Source organism: Eucyclogobius newberryi, unplaced genomic scaffold, assembly GCF_026437365.1.
Source record: "Eucyclogobius newberryi isolate DKJ021-1_F unplaced genomic scaffold, fEucNew1.0.hap1 SCAF_8, whole genome shotgun sequence".
NCBI classification, from domain to species: domain Eukaryota; kingdom Metazoa; phylum Chordata; class Actinopteri; order Gobiiformes; family Gobiidae; genus Eucyclogobius; species Eucyclogobius newberryi.
The window spans coordinates 34,272,504-34,292,412 of NW_027316500.1; the positions used below are offsets into that span (position 1 = coordinate 34,272,504).

The window sequence follows — 19,909 nt, forward strand, 5'->3', positions numbered from 1 at the left end:
CTTCACCTGAAATATGTGAAACACGCTGCAGTCGCACAGGATGTGAGGTCACACGGGAGGGGGCGGGGCCAACGCATTCCTCACACCATTCCACGAACGCCAACCAACGATAAGAGATGACACACGACAGCGGCATTCTGAGGACACACACACACACACACACACACACACACACACACAAAAAACTTTTTATTTTTTTTATTTTGAGAACATCACATTGAGACAAATGTTGTGGAGTTGCTCGCCCGCAGGAGGCGCTGTGGAGTTGCTCGCCCGCAGGAGGCGCTGTGGAGTCGCTCGCCCGCAGGAGGCGCTGTGGAGTCGCTCGCCCGCAGGAGGCGCTGTGGAGTCGCTCGCCCGCAGGAGGCGCTGTGGAGTCGCTCGCCCGCAGGAGGCGCTGTGGAGTCGCTCGCCCGCAGGAGGCGCTGTGGAGTCGCTCGCCCGCAGGAGGCGCTGTGGAGTCGCTCGCGTGCAGGAGGCGCTGTGGAGTCGCTCGCGTGCAGGAGGCGCTGTGGAGTCGCTCGCCCGCAGGAGGCGCTGTGGAGTCGCTCGCCCGCAGGAGGCGCTGTGGAGTCGCTCGCCCGCAGGAGGCGCTGTGGAGTCGCTCGCCCGCAGGAGGCGCTCGCCCGCAGGAGGCGCTGTGGAGTCGCTCGCCCGCAGGAGGCGCTGTGGAGTCGCTCGCCCGCAGGAGGCGCTGTGGAGTCGCTCGCCCGCAGGAGGCGCTGTGGAGTCGCTCGCCCGCAGGAGGCGCTGTGGAGTCGCTCGCGTGCAGGAGGCGCTGTGGAGTCGCTCGCGTGCAGGAGGCGCTGTGGAGTCGCTCGCCCGCAGGAGGCGCTGTGGAGTCGCTCGCCCGCAGGAGGCGCTGTGGAGTCGCTCGCCCGCAGGAGGCGCTGTGGAGTGGAGTCGCTCGCCCGCAGGAGGCGCTGTGGAGTCGCTCGCCCGCAGGAGGCGCTGTGGAGTCGCTCGCCCGCAGGAGGCGCTGTGGAGTCGCTCGCCCGCAGGAGGCGCTGTGGAGTCGCTCGCCCGCAGGAGGCGCTGTGGAGTCGCTCGCCCGCAGGAGGCGCTGTGGAGTCGCTCGCGTGCAGGAGGCGCTGTGGAGTCGCTCGCGTGCAGGAGGCGCTGTGGAGTCGCTCGCCCGCAGGAGGCGCTGTGGAGTCGCTCGCCCGCAGGAGGCGCTGTGGAGTCGCTCGCCCGCAGGAGGCGCTGTGGAGTGGAGTCGCTCGCGTGCAGGAGGCGCTGTGGAGTCGCTCGCCCGCAGGAGGCGCTGTGGAGTCGCTCGCCCGCAGGAGGCGCTGTGGAGTCGCTCGCCCGCAGGAGGCGCTGTGGAGTGGAGTCGCTCGCCCGCAGGAGGCGCTGTGGAGTCGCTCGCCCGCAGGAGGCGCTGTGGAGTCGCTCGCCCGCAGGAGGCGCTGTGGAGTGGAGTCGCTCGCCCGCAGGAGGCGCTGTGGAGTCGCTCGCCCGCAGGAGGCGCTGTGGAGTCGCTCGCCCGCAGGAGGCGCTGTGGAGTCGCTCGCCCGCAGGAGGCGCTGTGGAGTCGCTCGCCCGCAGGAGGCGCTGTGGAGTCATGATAAAACGTTGTCTTTCACAGGAGACAGAGGCTCGTTACAGATCTTTGGAGAATCTCTGAAACACAAACAAACGTCTCAGACACGTGTGAGTTCTCATATTCTAATATTTGGATCAGATCTAAGACATATTTCAGGCTCTAATCTCTGAAGTTACTTGTTGAAGCTGAAGCGTTCCCACAGCGCACTGATGGTGGCCTGGGCCCCGGGGCCGTTCTCCTTCTGACCGCCTGAACTGGACTTCCTCTTGAGGCCGCTGACCCGAGCCGGGCCCAGAGCGCGCACTTTGTGGCCCCGAGTCGGGTTTGGGCGAGACAAACCGGGCGCCTGGAGGGAGAGAGACGTTTCACCGTCAGAGTTCAGGCGGGAAAGGACCAATCACAGGCTCAGGAAAGAACCAATCACAGGCCACGCACACAATCAAACCAAATACATCGTCTCATTCATTTTCCTGATCCAAAACAAATATTCAAATAAAGATCGTCTCTGTCAAATTAGGAATAAATATTGATGAAAATATGACCTGGGAAATGCCAGACTCCAAATGAGGCCATAAGGGGCGAAATGAGGCCATAAGGGGCCAAATGAGGCCATAAGGGGCCAAATGAGGCCATAAGGGGCCAAATGAGGCCATAAGGGGTCAAATGAGGCCATAAGGGGCCAAATGAGGCCATAAGTTTCTCATTTGTGAGACATGAGGTTCCAAACCTTGTGAACAGGAGCAGTGGGTTTCCTCTGCGCTGGAGACGAGGACAGAGACGAGGGCAGAGACAAGGACAGAGACGAGGGCAGAGACGAGGGCAGAGACGAGGGCAGAGACGAGGACAGAGACGAGGGCAGAGACGAGGGCAGAGACGAGGGCAGAGACGAGGACAGAGACGAGGGCAGAGACGAGGACAGAGACGAGGGCAGAGACGAGGGCAGAGACGAGGGCAGAGACGAGGACAGAGACGAGGGCAGAGACGAGGGCAGAGACGAGGACAGAGACGAGGGCAGAGACGAGGACAGAGACGGTTGCGACTGGGAGAAGTACGCGCTGTCCTGGGACGGCGGCGAGTCCCACAGCGGCTCCGCCTCTTCTGGAAGGCTGAGGAAACAGGAAATCAGAAAACTGACCTCATTTACTTCTCTTTTGAGTTAGAAAGACACAGCGGCTTGTCTGTGATCCATGTTCCTCTAGGTTTTCTTTATCAAGTGCTCACCTGTGAGTGACAGCACCTGGACCATCTGTGGGCGTGTCCCTCCTCTTAAACCTGAACCGTCTGAGCGCAGAGAGCCCAGAGGACGAGCTGGACCAGGGGAAGAGCTGGAGTCCTCTGCTGCTGCTGGCCGAGGGCGGGGCCGAGGAAGCCAAAGGCGAGGGCGACTGTGAGGGTGAGGGCGAGCACACGGGAGCCGCCAGGGGCGACGCAGGAGGAGAAGGGCCGGGCGTGTCCACAGACGGGCCGGGCGTGTCCACAGACGGGCCGGGCGTGTCCACAGACGGAGCTTCAGGAGCCTCACCGTCGCTCACTGAAGCGTCGGGACTCAGGTGTCTGAGGGTCCGAGGGGGTGAAGGTCGAGGGGGTGAAGGTCGAGGGGGTGAAGGTCGAGCAGAGGTTTGTGGTGTCGGAGAAGAAGAGCTGCAGCTGAAGAACCTGCACGAAGAGCAAAGGTCATGACCTCCAGGAAAGTAAACGCAGATTCATGTGTTTATGCACAGCAGAAAGGAGAACAGTTTGGGACAGTTTAAACTGGACTTTCCAAAGTGCCACGCCCGCTTTTGCTGGAGTGGCCCCTGGATTGGCCTCACGTGGTGTTCACACAGGGCCTCATCTGAATAATCGACTATTTTAGAGGAAACTTGACCTCTGATCCAAGAAAGAAACCTCCGTCAAATCTAAAGTTCTAGATGGTGTTTTAGAAGCGAAAGGACGAGAAGGTCTCCACCTGCTGCTGAAGGCTCCGTCCTCCTCCGGGAGATGGTTCCTCCTCTGCAGCAACGTGGCAAATCTGTTTCTGCTTCTGAGCGGAGGCGGAGCTTTAGATGAAGAGGAGGATGAGGAGGAGGAGCAGGAGGCGGCGGGAGGAGGAGCAGCTTCAGATCTGGGACGCTTCTGACCGTTGGACGAGTACTGCAGGAACAAGTCCTGGTCCGACAGAGAAGAATCTGCAAGGACACAAAAGGCTGATGAGATGTGTGGACAGAATGGTTTTACTCTCACTGAGCCTCCAACAAGCTTCTTTGTTCTCCTAGATACTGAGATACTGAGATACTGAGATGGATCAAGTACAGGTTTGTTGAGTCTTCAGGTGTATCCTCACCTTCTCTGGGCCTCTTGACCTGCAGCCTCAGAGGAGCCACACTCACCACCCTGTGCTGCCCTCTGGTGGAGGCTGTGGGCTCTGCAGAGGGAGCAGAGGGGGCTCCAGGGGGCGCTGAGGGGGCTCCAGGGGAAGCTGAGGGGGCTCCAGGGGGCGCTGAGGGGGCTCCAGGGGGCGCTGAGGGGGCTTTATGGGGCGCTGAGGGGGCTCCAGGGGGCGCTGAGGGGGCTCCAGGGGGCGCTGAGGGGGCTCCAGGGGGCGCTGAGGGGGCTCCTCTCCTCCAGATACTGCAGCCGGAGGTGAACGAGGAGGGCGAGTCTGTCCAACTGCGACTGCGAGGTTTAGACAGCTGCAAACAAGAACGTGAGGAACAATGACACTCTGAAGATCTGTGTGAGGAACAATGACACTCTGAAGATCTGTGTGAGGAACAATGACACTCTGAAGATCTGTGTGAGGAACAATGACACTCTGAAGATCTGTGTGAGGAACAATGACACTCTGAAGATCTGTGTGAGGAACAATGACACTCTGAAGATCTGTGTGAGGAACAATGACACTCTGAAGATCTGTGTGAGGAACAATGACACTCTTTGTACCCGTGTCTGAGGAGCGTCGGGACAGAAGTCGTCGATCTTCTCCAGAGTGTTGAGGTCCAGGTTTCCCAGAGCCATCTGCAGACCTTTGTCATCCCCGATGTTTCTGCACATGGCACGTCAAGGCTTCAATCACACTAGCCCCAGACCCGCTTTAGACCCGCTTTAGTCCCGCTTTAGTCCCGCTTTAGTCCCGCTTTAGACCTGCCTTAGACCCGCCTTAGACCCGGTGTAGTAGGATACGTCCCGGCGTAGCCCAGCTCTTCGGGTCGGATGTTCTGGTCGTACGGGTTCAGGGGCACGACTCGCCGGCTCCGCGGGTCGAACACGAGCTGGTACAGGAACGTGTTCTCGGCCCGAACGAAACCCTCCAAGTACGAGTCCGGGACGAGCAGGTCCATCTTCAGATACTGACCCATCTTCTTTATCACCTGAGGAACAAAGAGCCCGCACTGATGACCCGCCCCGTGCCAGATGCCCTTCCACATCATCACGTCCATGTCTGACCTTGAGGACGTCGGGGTCCCTGGCAAGCCGCAGCAGCTTGCAGGCTTTGCCCAGGCCGATGCCGTGGAGCGAGGGCAGGTAGTCGCAGCCCGAGAGGATGCACATGTGACGGAACTTCTCCTCCGTGAAGACGCCCCCCAGAGACTTGACCCGCCCCAAATGGCCCTGGTCAATCTCCAGACCGTTCCCCTGTTTGTCCATTTTGAGGATGACCTGAAGGAACGACAGGCAAGAGGTCAAGAACTACAGGAGGGTGAAGACGGGAGAGGTGAGTGTAGTCACTGCTTTAGACCAGAAGAAGTCACAAATATGTCCCGAAAACGTCCTCAAACGTTCAAACAAAACCTGCTGTAGCTTCACTAAAGATCTCCTTCTGTCCCGTGGGGGTTCTGTCCCGTGGGGGTTCTGTCCCGTGGGTCCAGCAGAAGATGAAGTGTGTGACCTTTAAATGACCCTCACGTTCTTGCAGCCGAAGGCGAGAAGGTCCGAGTCCTCCGTGATCACGGCACGAGCCAAACCGCTTCTGCTGAGGAAGGCCAGCTGAGCGTCCGCCTCGTACGGCGCCACCAGGCAGTCCACGCCACGAGAGCGCGCCGCCTGCAACGCACACGCACAACACGCACAACACGCACAACACGCAGACGCACAAGTCACTTAATTTACTCTACACTGTAAAAAACAGTCGAATAAAAGGGACGACGAATAGTGCTAACAATATGTCTTAATGATCAGAGGGCGTGTCGGAGATAAGTCACGCGACGTCTGTAACACGTGACCGCAGAGAAGTCACGTCTGTAACACGTGACCGCAGAGGAGTCACGTGACGTCTGTAACACGTGACCGCAGAGAAGTCACGTCTGTAACACGTGACCGCAGAGAAGTCACGTGACGTCTGTAACACGTGACCGCAGACGTCACGTAACCGCAGAGACGCCACGCGACGTCTGTAACACGTAACCGCAGAGAAGTCACGTCTGTAACACGTGACCGCAGAGAAGTCACGTGACGTCTGTAACACGTGACCGCAGAGAAGTCACGTCTGTAACACGTGACCGCAGAGAAGTCACGTGACGTCTGTAACACGTGACCGCAGACGTCACGTAACCGCAGAGACGCCACGCGACGTCTGTAACACGTAACCGCAGAGAAGTCACGTCTGTAACACGTGACCGCAGAGAAGTCACGTGACGTCTGTAACACGTGACCGCAGAGAAGTCACGTCTGTAACACGTAACCGCAGAGACGCCACGCGACGTCTGTAACACGTAACCGCAGAGACGCCACGCGACGTCTGTAATACGTAACCGCAGCGACATCACGTGACGTCTGTAAGAGGTGACCGCAGCGACGTCACGTGACGTCTGTAACAGGTGACCGCAGCAACGTCACGTGACGTCTGTAACACGTAACCGCAGAGACGCCACGCGACGTCTGTAACACGTGACCGCAGAGACGCCACGCGACGTCTGTAACACGTGCCCGCAGCGACGTCACGCGACGTCTGTAACACGTAACCGCAGAGACGCCACGCGACGTCTGTAACACGTGACCGCAGAGACGCCACGCGACGTCTGTAACACGTGACCGCAGAGACGCCACGCGACGTCTGTAACACGTGACCGCAGCGACGTCACGCGACGTCTGTAACACGTGACCGCAGCGACGTCACGTGACGTCTGTAACACGTGACCGCAGAGACGTCACGTGACGTCTGTAACACGTGACCGCAGAGACGCCACGTAACGTCTGTAACACGTGACCGCAGAGACGTCACGTGACGTCTGTAACACGTGACCGCAGAGACGTGACGTCTGTAACACGTGACCGCAGAGGAGTCACGTGACGTCTGTAACACGTGACCGCAGACGTCACGTAACCGCAGAGACGCCACGCGACGTCTGTAACACGTAACCGCAGAGAAGTCACGTCTGTAACACGTGACCGCAGAGAAGTCACGTGACGTCTGTAACACGTGACCGCAGAGAAGTCACGTCTGTAACACGTGACCGCAGAGAAGTCACGTGACGTCTGTAACACGTGACCGCAGACGTCACGTAACCGCAGAGAAGCCACGCGACGTCTGTAACACGTAACCGCAGAGACGCCACGCGACGTCTGTAACACGTAACCGCAGAGAAGTCACGTCTGTAACACGTGACCGCAGAGAAGTCACGTGACGTCTGTAACACGTGACCGCAGACGTCACGTAACCGCAGAGACGCCACGCGACGTCTGTAACACGTAACCGCAGAGACGCCACGTGACGTCTGTAATACGTAACCGCAGCGACATCACGTGACGTCTGTAAGAGGTGACCGCAGCGACGTCACGTGACGTCTGTAACAGGTGACCGCAGCAACGTCACGTGACGTCTGTAACACGTAACCGCAGAGACGCCACGCGACGTCTGTAACACGTGACCGCAGAGACGCCACGCGACGTCTGTAACACGTGCCCGCAGCAACGTCACGTGACGTCTGTAACACGTAACCGCAGAGACGCCACGCGACGTCTGTAACACGTGACCGCAGAGACGCCACGTGACGTCTGTAACACGTGACCGCAGAGACGCCACGCGACGTCTGTAACACGTAACCGCAGAGACGCCACGCGACGTCTGTAACACGTGACCGCAGCGACGTCACGCGACGTCTGTAACACGTGACCGCAGCGACGTCACGTGACGTCTGTAACACGTGACCGCAGAGACGTCACGTGACGTCTGTAACACGTGACCGCAGAGACGCCACGTAACGTCTGTAACACGTGACCGCAGAGACGTGACGTCTGTAACAAGTAACCGCAGAGACGCCACGCGACGTCTGTAACACGTGACCGCAGAGACGTCACGCGACGTCTGTAACACGTAACCGCAGAGAAGTCACGTGACGTCTGTAACACGTGACCGCAGAGACGTCACGTGACGTCTGTAACACGTGACCGCAGAGACGCCACGTAACGTCTGTAACACGTGACCGCAGAGACGTCACGTGACGTCTGTAACACGTGACCGCAGAGACGTGACGTCTGTAACAAGTAACCGCAGAGACGTGACGTCTGTAACAAGTAACCGCAGAGACGCCACGCGACGTCTGTAACGTGACCGCAGAGACGTCACGCGACGTCTGTAACACGTAACTGCAGAGAAGTCACGTGACGTCTGTAACACGTAACCGCAGAGACGCCACGCGACGTCTGTAACACGTGACCGCAGAGACGTCACGCGACGTCTGTAACACGTGACCGCAGAGACGCCACGCGACGTCTGTAACACGTGACCGCAGAGACGCCACGCGACGTCTGTAACACGTGACCGCAGAGACGCCACGCGGCGTCTGTAACACGTGACCGCAGAGACGTCACGCGACGTCTGTAAAACGTGACCGCAGAGACGCCACGCGACGTCTGTAACACGTAACCGCAGACGCCACGCGACGTCTGTAACACGTAATCGCAGACGCCACGCGACGTCTGTAACACGTAACCGCAGAGACGCCACGCGACGTCTGTAACACGTGACCGCAGGGACGCCACGCGACGTCTGTAACACGTGACCGCAGCGACGTCACGCGACGTCTGTAACACGTGACCGCAGAGACGTCACGCGACGTCTGTAACACGTAACCGCAGAGACGCCACGCGACGTCTAACACGTAATCGCAGAGACGCGACGTCTGTAACACGTGACCGCAGCGACGTCACGTGACGTCTGTAACACGTGACCGCAGCGACGTCACGCGACGTCTGTAACACGTAACCGCAGAGACGCCACGCGACGTCTGTAACACGTGACCGCAGAGACGTCACGCGACGTCTGTAACACGTGACCGCAGAGAAGTCACGTGACGTCTGTAACACGTGACCGCAGAGACGCCACGCGACGTCTAACACGTAACCGCAGAGACGCAACGTCTATAACACGTGACCGCAGCGACGTCACGTGACGTCTCTAACACGTGACCGCAGAGACGCCACGCGACGTCTGTAACACGTGACCGCAGAGACGTCACGCGACGTCTGTAACACGTGACCGCAGAGACGCCACGCGACGTCTGTAACACGTGACCGCAGAGACGTCACGCGACGTCTGTAACACGTGACCGCAGAGACGTCACGCGACGTCTGTAACACGTGACCGCAGAGACGTCACGCGACGTCTGTAACACGTGACCGCAGAGACGTCACGCGACGTCTGTAACACTTAACCGCAGAGAAGTCACGTGACGTCTGTAACACGTGACCGCAGAGACGCCACGCGACGTCTGTAACACGTAACCGCAGACGCCACGCGACGTCTGTAACACGTAACCGCAGAGACGCCACGCGACGTCTGTAACACGTGACCGCAGGGACGCCACGCGACGTCTGTAACACGTGACCGCAGAGACGCCACGCGACGTCTGTAACACGTGACCGCAGCGACGTCACGCGACGTCTGTAACACGTGACCGCAGAGACGTCACGCGACGTCTGTAACACGTAACCGCAGAGAAGTCACGCGACGTCTGTAACACGTAACCGCAGAGAAGTCACGTGACGTCTGTAACACGTGACCGCAGAGACGCCACGCGACGTCTGTAACACGTGACCGCAGCGACGTCACGTGACGTCTGTAACACGTAACATCAGAGACGCGACGTCTGTAACACGTGACCGCAGAGACGCCACGTGACGTCTGTAACACGTGACCGCAGAGACGCCACGCGACGTCTGTAACACGTGACCGCAGAGACGCCACGCGACGTCTGTAACACGTGACCGCAGCGACGTCACGTGACGTCTGTAACACGTGACCGCAGCGACGTCACGCGACGTCTGTAACACGTGACCGCAGAGAAGTCACGTGACGTCTGTAACACGTAACCGCAGAGAAGTCACGTGACGTCTGTGTCACGTGACGTCTGTAACACGTGGCCGCAGAGACGCCACGCGACGTCTGTAACACGTGACCGCAGACGTCACGTGACCGCAGAGACGTCACGTGACGTCTAACACGTGACCGCAGAGACGCCACGTGACGTCTGTAAAGACGTCACGTGACGTCTGTAACACGTGACCGCAGAGACGCCACGCGACGTCTGTAACACGTGACCGCAGCGACGTCACGTGACGTCTGTAACACGTAACCGCAGAGACGTCACGTGACGTCTGTAACACGTAACTGCAGAGACGCGACGTTTGTAACACGTGACCGCAGCGACGTCACGTGACGTCTGTAACACGTGACCGCAGCGACGTCACGCGACGTCTGTAACACGTAACCGCAGACGCCACGCGACGTCTGTAACACGTGACCGCAGAGACGTCACGTGACGTCTGTAACACGTGACCGCAGAGACGTCACGCGACGTCTGTAACACGTAACCGCAGAGAAGTCACGTGACGTCTGTAACACGTAACCGCAGAGAAGTCACGTGACGTCTGTCACGTGACGTCTGTAACACGTGGCCGCAGAGACGCCACGCGACGTCTGTAACACGTAACCGCAGAGACGTGACGTCTGTAACACGTGACCGCAGCGACGTCACGTGACGTCTGTAACACGTAACCGCAGAAACGCCACGCGACGTCTGTAACACGTGACCGCAGAGACGTCACGCGACGTCTGTAAAACGTGACCGCAGAGACGCCACGCGACGTCTGTAACACGTAACCGCAGACGCCACGCGACGTCTGTAACACGTAATCGCAGACGCCACGCGACGTCTGTAACACGTAACCGCAGAGACGCCACGCGACGTCTGTAACACGTGACCGCAGGGACGCCACGCGACGTCTGTAACACGTGACCGCAGCGACGTCACGCGACGTCTGTAACACGTGACCGCAGAGACGTCACGCGACGTCTGTAACACGTAACCGCAGAGACGCCACGCGACGTCTAACACGTAATCGCAGAGACGCGACGTCTGTAACACGTGACCGCAGCGACGTCACGTGACGTCTGTAACACGTGACCGCAGCGACGTCACGCGACGTCTGTAACACGTAACCGCAGAGACGCCACGCGACGTCTGTAACACGTGACCGCAGAGACGTCACGCGACGTCTGTAACACGTGACCGCAGAGAAGTCACGTGACGTCTGTAACACGTGACCGCAGAGACGCCACGCGACGTCTAACACGTAACCGCAGAGACGCAACGTCTATAACACGTGACCGCAGCGACGTCACGTGACGTCTCTAACACGTGACCGCAGAGACGCCACGCGACGTCTGTAACACGTGACCGCAGAGACGTCACGCGACGTCTGTAACACGTGACCGCAGAGACGCCACGCGACGTCTGTAACACGTGACCGCAGCGACGTCACGTGACGTCTGTAACACGTAACCGCAGAGACGTCACGTGACGTCTGTAACACGTAACTGCAGAGACGCGACGTTTGTAACACGTGACCGCAGCGACGTCACGTGACGTCTGTAACACGTGACCGCAGCGACGTCACGCGACGTCTGTAACACGTAACCGCAGACGCCACGCGACGTCTGTAACACGTGACCGCAGAGACGTCACGTGACGTCTGTAACACGTGACCGCAGAGACGTCACGCGACGTCTGTAACACGTAACCGCAGAGAAGTCACGTGACGTCTGTAACACGTAACCGCAGAGAAGTCACGTGACGTCTGTCACGTGACGTCTGTAACACGTGGCCGCAGAGACGCCACGCGACGTCTGTAACACGTAACCGCAGAGACGTGACGTCTGTAACACGTGACCGCAGCGACGTCACGTGACGTCTGTAACACGTAACCGCAGAAACGCCACGCGACGTCTGTAACACGTGACCGCAGAGACGTCACGCGACGTCTGTAAAACGTGACCGCAGAGACGCCACGCGACGTCTGTAACACGTAACCGCAGACGCCACGCGACGTCTGTAACACGTAATCGCAGACGCCACGCGACGTCTGTAACACGTAACCGCAGAGACGCCACGCGACGTCTGTAACACGTGACCGCAGGGACGCCACGCGACGTCTGTAACACGTGACCGCAGCGACGTCACGCGACGTCTGTAACACGTGACCGCAGAGACGTCACGCGACGTCTGTAACACGTAACCGCAGAGACGCCACGCGACGTCTAACACGTAATCGCAGAGACGCGACGTCTGTAACACGTGACCGCAGCGACGTCACGTGACGTCTGTAACACGTGACCGCAGCGACGTCACGCGACGTCTGTAACACGTAACCGCAGAGACGCCACGCGACGTCTGTAACACGTGACCGCAGAGACGTCACGCGACGTCTGTAACACGTGACCGCAGAGAAGTCACGTGACGTCTGTAACACGTGACCGCAGAGACGCCACGCGACGTCTAACACGTAACCGCAGAGACGCAACGTCTATAACACGTGACCGCAGCGACGTCACGTGACGTCTCTAACACGTGACCGCAGAGACGCCACGCGACGTCTGTAACACGTGACCGCAGAGACGTCACGCGACGTCTGTAACACGTGACCGCAGAGACGCCACGCGACGTCTGTAACACGTGACCGCAGAGACGTCACGCGACGTCTGTAACACGTGACCGCAGAGACGTCACGCGACGTCTGTAACACGTGACCGCAGAGACGTCACGCGACGTCTGTAACACTTAACCGCAGAGAAGTCACGTGACGTCTGTAACACGTGACCGCAGAGACGCCACGCGACGTCTGTAACACGTAACCGCAGACGCCACGCGACGTCTGTAACACGTAACCGCAGAGACGCCACGCGACGTCTGTAACACGTGACCGCAGGGACGCCACGCGACGTCTGTAACACGTGACCGCAGAGACGCCACGCGACGTCTGTAACACGTGACCGCAGCGACGTCACGCGACGTCTGTAACACGTGACCGCAGAGACGTCACGCGACGTCTGTAACACGTAACCGCAGAGAAGTCACGCGACGTCTGTAACACGTAACCGCAGAGAAGTCACGTGACGTCTGTAACACGTGACCGCAGAGACGCCACGCGACGTCTGTAACACGTGACCGCAGCGACGTCACGTGACGTCTGTAACACGTAACATCAGAGACGCGACGTCTGTAACACGTGACCGCAGAGACGCCACGTGACGTCTGTAACACGTGACCGCAGAGACGCCACGCGACGTCTGTAACACGTGACCGCAGAGACGCCACGCGACGTCTGTAACACGTGACCGCAGCGACGTCACGTGACGTCTGTAACACGTGACCGCAGCGACGTCACGCGACGTCTGTAACACGTGACCGCAGAGAAGTCACGTGACGTCTGTAACACGTAACCGCAGAGAAGTCACGTGACGTCTGTGTCACGTGACGTCTGTAACACGTGGCCGCAGAGACGCCACGCGACGTCTGTAACACGTGACCGCAGACGTCACGTGACCGCAGAGACGTCACGTGACGTCTAACACGTGACCGCAGAGACGCCACGTGACGTCTGTAAAGACGTCACGTGACGTCTGTAACACGTGACCGCAGAGACGCCACGCGACGTCTGTAACACGTGACCGCAGCGACGTCACGTGACGTCTGTAACACGTAACCGCAGAGACGTCACGTGACGTCTGTAACACGTAACTGCAGAGACGCGACGTTTGTAACACGTGACCGCAGCGACGTCACGTGACGTCTGTAACACGTGACCGCAGCGACGTCACGCGACGTCTGTAACACGTAACCGCAGACGCCACGCGACGTCTGTAACACGTGACCGCAGAGACGTCACGTGACGTCTGTAACACGTGACCGCAGAGACGTCACGCGACGTCTGTAACACGTAACCGCAGAGAAGTCACGTGACGTCTGTAACACGTAACCGCAGAGAAGTCACGTGACGTCTGTCACGTGACGTCTGTAACACGTGGCCGCAGAGACGCCACGCGACGTCTGTAACACGTAACCGCAGAGACGTGACGTCTGTAACACGTGACCGCAGCGACGTCACGTGACGTCTGTAACACGTAACCGCAGAAACGCCACGCGACGTCTGTAACACGTGACCGCAGAGACGTCACGTGACGTCTGTAACACGTGACCGCAGAGACGTCACGCGACGTCTGTAACACGTGACCGCAGACGTCACGTGACCGCAGAGAAGTCACGCGACCGCAGACGTCACGTGACCGCAGACGTCACGTGACCGCAGACGTCACGTGACCGCAGACGTCACGCGACGTCTGTAACACGTGACCGCAGAGACGTCACGCGACGTCTGTAACACGTGACCGCAGAGACGTCACGCGACGTCTGTAACACGTGACCGCAGAGACGCCACGTGACGTCTGTAACACGTGACCGCAGAGACGCCACGTGACGTCTGCAGAGACGCCACGTGACGTCTGCAGAGACGCCACGTGACGTCTGCAGAGACGCCACGTGACGTCTGCAGAGACGCCACGTGATGTCTGCAGAGACGCCACGTGATGTCTGTAACACGTGACCGCAGAGACGTCCCGTGACCGCAGAGACGGCACGTGACGTCTGTAACATGTGACCGCGGACGTCACGTGACCGCAGAGACGTCACGTGACGTCTAACACGTGACCGCAGAGACGCCACGCGACGTCTGTAACACGTAACCGCAGAGACGCCACGCGACGTCTGTAACACGTGACCGCAGCGACGTCACGTGACGTCTGTAACACGTAACCGCAGAGACGTCACGTGACGTCTGTAACACGTGACCGCAGAGACGCCACGTGACGTCTGTAACACGTGACCGCAGAAACACGTGACCGCAGACGTCATGTGACCGCAGAGACGTCACGCGACGTCTGTAACACGTAACCGCAGACGCCACGCGACGTCTGTAACACGTGACCGCAGAGACGTCACGTGACGTCTGTAACACGTGACCGCAGAGACGTCACGCGACGTCTGTAACACGTAACCGCAGAGAAGTCACGTGACGTCTGTAACACGTAACCGCAGAGAAGTCACGTGACGTCTGTCACGTGACGTCTGTAACACGTGGCCGCAGAGACGCCACGCGACGTCTGTAACACGTAACCGCAGAGACGTGACGTCTGTAACACGTGACCGCAGCGACGTCACGTGACGTCTGTAACACGTAACCGCAGAAACGCCACGCGACGTCTGTAACACGTGACCGCAGAGACGTCACGTGACGTCTGTAACACGTGACCGCAGAGACGTCACGCGACGTCTGTAACACGTGACCGCAGACGTCACGTGACCGCAGAGAAGTCACGCGACCGCAGACGTCACGTGACCGCAGACGTCACGTGACCGCAGACGTCACGTGACCGCAGACGTCACGCGACGTCTGTAACACGTGACCGCAGAGACGTCACGCGACGTCTGTAACACGTGACCGCAGAGACGTCACGCGACGTCTGTAACACGTGACCGCAGAGACGCCACGTGACGTCTGTAACACGTGACCGCAGAGACGCCACGTGACGTCTGCAGAGACGCCACGTGACGTCTGCAGAGACGCCACGTGACGTCTGCAGAGACGCCACGTGACGTCTGCAGAGACGCCACGTGATGTCTGCAGAGACGCCACGTGATGTCTGTAACACGTGACCGCAGAGACGTCCCGTGACCGCAGAGACGGCACGTGACGTCTGTAACATGTGACCGCGGACGTCACGTGACCGCAGAGACGTCACGTGACGTCTAACACGTGACCGCAGAGACGCCACGCGACGTCTGTAACACGTGACCGCAGCGACGTCACGTGACGTCTGTAACACGTAACCGCAGAGACGTCACGTGACGTCTGTAACACGTGACCGCAGAGACGCCACGCGACGTCTGTAACACGTGACCGCAGCGACGTCACGTGACGTCTGTAACACGTAACCGCAGAGACGTCACGTGACGTCTGTAACACGTGACCGCAGAGACGCCACGTGACGTCTGTAACACGTGACCGCAGAAACACGTGACCGCAGACGTCATGTGACCGCAGAGACGTCACGTGACGTCTGTAACACGTGACGCAGAGACAGGACACGTCGTGATGGCGTGATCTCGTGACGTTGTAATCTCGTGATGTCAGACCTTGATTAGGTTGTGGGCCATGGCTGGAGTGATGTTGACGCAGCGGTTGAAACAGTCTCGAGCCTCAGACACTTTTCCTTCTCTGAGCAGCTTCTTCCCCTTCTGCAGGTTCAACTCACGACGCCTGCAACAGAGACACACGGGTTTAGAGAGACACACTGGGTTCAGAGAGACACACTGGGTTCAGAGAGACACACTGGGTTCAGAGAGACACACGGGGTTCAGAGCGACACACGGGTTCAGAGAGACACACTGGGTTCAGAGAGACACACTGGGTTTAGAGAGACACACTGGGTTCAGAGAGACACACTGGGTTCAGAGAGACACACTGGGTTCAGAGAGACACACTGGGTTCAGAGAGACACACGGGTTCAGAGAGACACACGGGTTCAGAGAGACACACGGGTTCAGAGAGACACACGGGTTCAGAGAGACACACGGGTTCAGAGAGACACACTGGGTTTAGAGAGACACACAGGGTTTAGAGAGACACACGGGTTCAGAGAGACACACAGGGTTTAGAGAGACACACAGGGTTTAGAGAGACACACAGGGTTTAGAGAGACACACTGGGTTTAGAGAGACACACTGGGTTTAGAGAGACACACGGGTTCAGAGAGACACACGGTTCAGAGAGACACACTGGGTTTAGAGAGACACACAGGGTTTAGAGAGACACACAGGGTTTAGAGAGACACACAGGGTTTAGAGAGACACACTGGGTTTAGAGAGACACACGGGTTCAGAGAGACACACGGGTTCAGAGAGACACACGGGTTCAGAGAGACACACGGGTTCAGAGAGACACACGGGTTCAGAGAGACACACGGGGTTCAGAGCGACACACGGGTTCAGAGAGACACACGGGGTTCAGAGAGACACACGGGTTCAGAGAGACACACGGGTTCAGAGAGACACACGGGTTCAGAGAGACACACAGGGTTCAGAGAGACACACGGGGTTCAGAGAGACACACGGGGTTCAGAGAGACACACGGGGTTCAGAGAGACACACGGGGTTCAGAGAGACACACGGGGTTCAGAGAGACACACGGGGTTCAGAGAGACACACGGGGTTCAGAGACACACGGGTTCAGAGAGACACACGGGTTCAGAGAGACACACGGGTTCAGAGAGACACGGGTTCAGAGAGACACACTGGGTTTAGAGAGACACACGGGTTCAGAGAGACACACGGTTCAGAGAGACACACTGGGTTTAGAGAGACACACGGGGTTCAGAGAGACACACGGGGTTCAGAGACACACGAGCTGATGGAAGTGAAAACAGACTCACTCCCGGCGCGACTTCTCCACGTCTCTCTTGGACGGCAGGTTTCGTCCGTCAAACACCAGGACGGGTTTGACTCCGAAGTTCAGCAGCATGTCCACGAGCTTCATGCAGTACCACACGTACCTGCAGGACACAGCGTCTGTGGCGTGTACTCACTGGTCAGTTGTCCCCTGGTACTCACTGGTCAGTTGTCCCCTGGTACTGACTGGTCAGTTGTCCCCTGGTACTCACTGGTCAGTTGTAGTTCCCTGGTACTCACTGGTCAGTTGTAGTTCCCTGGTACTCACGGTCAGTTGTCCCCTGGTACTCACTGGTCAGTTGTCCCCTGGTACTCACTGGTCAGTTGTAGTTCCCTGGTACTCACTGGTCAGTTGTAGTTCCCTGGTACTCACTGGTCAGTTGTAGTTCCCTGGTACTCACTGGTCAGTTGTAGTTCCCTGGTACTCCCTGGTCAGTTGTAGTTCCCTGGTACTCCCTGGTCAGTTGTAGTCCCCTGGTACTCCCTGGTCAGTTGTCCCCTGGTACTCACTGGTCAGTTGTCCCCTGGTACTGACTGGTCAGTTGTCCCCTGGTACTCACTGGTCAGTTGTAGTTCCCTGGTACTCACTGGTCAGTTGTAGTTCCCTGGTACTCACGGTCAGTTGTCCCCTGGTACTCACTGGTCAGTTGTAGTTCCCTGGTACTCACTGGTCAGTTGTAGTTCCCTGGTACTCACTGGTCAGTTGTAGTTCCCTGGTACTCACTGGTCAGTTGTAGTTCCCTGGTACTCACTGGTCAGTTGTAGTTCCCTGGTACTCCCTGGTCAGTTGTAGTTCCCTGGTACTCCCTGGTCAGTTGTAGTCCCCTGGTACTCCCTGGTCAGTTGTCCCCTGGTACTCACTGGTCAGTTGTCCCCTGGTACTCACTGGTCAGTTGTCCCCTGGTACTCACTGTTTAGTTGTCCCCTGGTACTCACTGGTCAGTTGTCCCCTGGTACTCACTGGTCAGTTGTCCCCTGGTACTCACTGGTCAGTTGTCCCCTGGTACTCACTGGTTAGTTGTCCCCTGGTACTCACTGGTTAGTTGTCCCCTGGTACTCACGGTCAGTTGTCCCCTGGTACTCACTGGTCAGTTGTCCCCTGGTATTCACTGGTCAGTTGTCCCCTGGCACTCACTGGTTAGTTGTCCCCTGGTACTCACTGGTCAGTTATCCCCTGGTACTCACTGGTCAGTTGTCCCCTGGTATTCACTGGTCAGTTGTCCCCTGGTACTCACTGGTTAGTTGTCCCCTGGTACTCACTGGTCAGTTGTCCCCTGGTACTCACGGTCAGTTGTCCCCTGGTATTCACTGGTCAGTTGTCCCCTGGTACTCACTGGTCAGTTGTCCCCTGGTATTCACTGGTCAGTTGTCCCCTGGTACTCACTGGTCAGTTGTCCCCTGGTACTCACGGTCAGTTGTCCCCTGGTACTCACGGTCAGTTGTCCCCTGGTATTCACTGGTCAGTTGTCCCCTGGTACTCACTGGTCAGTTGTCCCCTGGTACTCACGGTCAGTTGTCCCCTGGTACTCACGGTCAGTTGTCCCCTGGTACTCACTGGTCAGTTGTCCCCTGGTACTCACGGTCAGTTGTCCCCTGGTACTCACGGTCAGTTGTCCCCTGGTACTCACGGTCAGTTGTCCCCTGGTACTCACGGTCAGTTGTCCCCTGGTACTCACTGGTCAGTTGTCCCCTGGTACTCACTGGTCAGTTGTCCCCTGGTACTCACGGTCAGTTGTCCCCTGGTACTCACGGTCAGTTGTCCCCTGGTACTCACGGTCAGTTGTCCCCTGGTACTCACTGGTCAGTTGTCCCCTGGTACTCACTGGTCAGTTGTCCCCTGGTACTCACGGTCAGTTGTCCCCTGGTACTCACGGTCAGTTGTCCCCTGGTACTCACGGTCAGTTGTCCCCTGGTACTCACTGGTCAGTTGTCCCCTGGTACTCACTGGTCAGTTGTCCCCTGGTACTCACTGGTCAGTTGTCCCCTGGTACTCACGGTCAGTTGTCCCCTGGTACTCACGGTCAGTTGTCCCCTGGTACTCACTGGTCAGTTGTCCCCTGGTACTCACGGTCAGTTGTCCCCTGGTACTCACTGGTCAGTTGTCCCCTGGTACTCACTGGTCAGTTGTCCCCTGGTACTCACTGGTCAGTTGTCCCCTGGTACTCACTGGTCAGTTGGTTCTCCTTTGGCCAGCTTCTCGGCGCAGGAGAACGCCCCCTTGTGGAGCCAGCAGTACGTGTCCACGGCCACAGTCTGACCTCTGTATTTCTTCACGTTCACCGGCTCCGACGCGTCTTTGATGAACTGCAGCAAACCGGAGATACCCATGATGCACCGGGGCAGCAGAGCCTGGACCGAGGATGCATTTGCTCTTTTTATTATTCATATTCATATTATGCCATTATTATTGTAGTTTATCAACAAAGCAAGTGTGTGCATGAGAATCAAACATATCTACTTTAAGTACATAACGACTATAAGATCATGACACGTGACAGTGTGATTTGTGTGGATTGAAATACAGATCGTGACATTTAAACAACATAAAGTCATTATAAACAGAGACATTCAGAGACTTAATGTGACTTTAAAGCGACATATTCAG

General features: G+C 58.0%; 1 protein-coding gene across 1 annotated transcript; it reads right to left on the reverse strand.

The window, feature by feature from the left end:
- Nucleotides 1–1,718: 1,718 nt before the first annotated feature.
- Nucleotides 1,719–19,637, reverse strand: exo1 (exonuclease 1). Its single transcript, XM_072436345.1, has 13 exons — nucleotides 19,472–19,637; nucleotides 17,289–17,408; nucleotides 15,994–16,117; nucleotides 5,432–5,569; nucleotides 4,973–5,185; nucleotides 4,709–4,896; nucleotides 4,469–4,571; nucleotides 4,096–4,218; nucleotides 3,870–4,050; nucleotides 3,495–3,714; nucleotides 2,768–3,202; nucleotides 2,274–2,652; nucleotides 1,719–1,892 (listed from the first exon to the last, which is right to left on the reverse strand). The coding sequence occupies exons 1-13, from the start codon at nucleotides 19,630–19,632 to the stop codon at nucleotides 1,719–1,721; spliced, it is 2,559 nt and encodes an 852-aa protein (XP_072292446.1). The 5' UTR covers nucleotides 19,633–19,637.
- Nucleotides 19,638–19,909: the final 272 nt, after the last annotated feature.

Excerpts from the sequence above, each read along its gene's own strand:
- exo1 (XM_072436345.1), bottom strand. The coding sequence starts at position 19,632 with ATGGGTATCTCCGGTTTGCTGCAGTTCATCAAAGACGCGTCGGAGCCG. Across the intron at positions 5,186-5,431 it reads TCGCCTTCGGCTGCAAGAAC|GTCATCCTCAAAATGGACAA; the intron begins GTGAGGGTCATT and ends TCGTTCCTTCAG. Across the intron at positions 3,715-3,869 it reads GGTCAAGAGGCCCAGAGAAG|ATTCTTCTCTGTCGGACCAG; the intron begins GTGAGGATACAC and ends GTGTCCTTGCAG.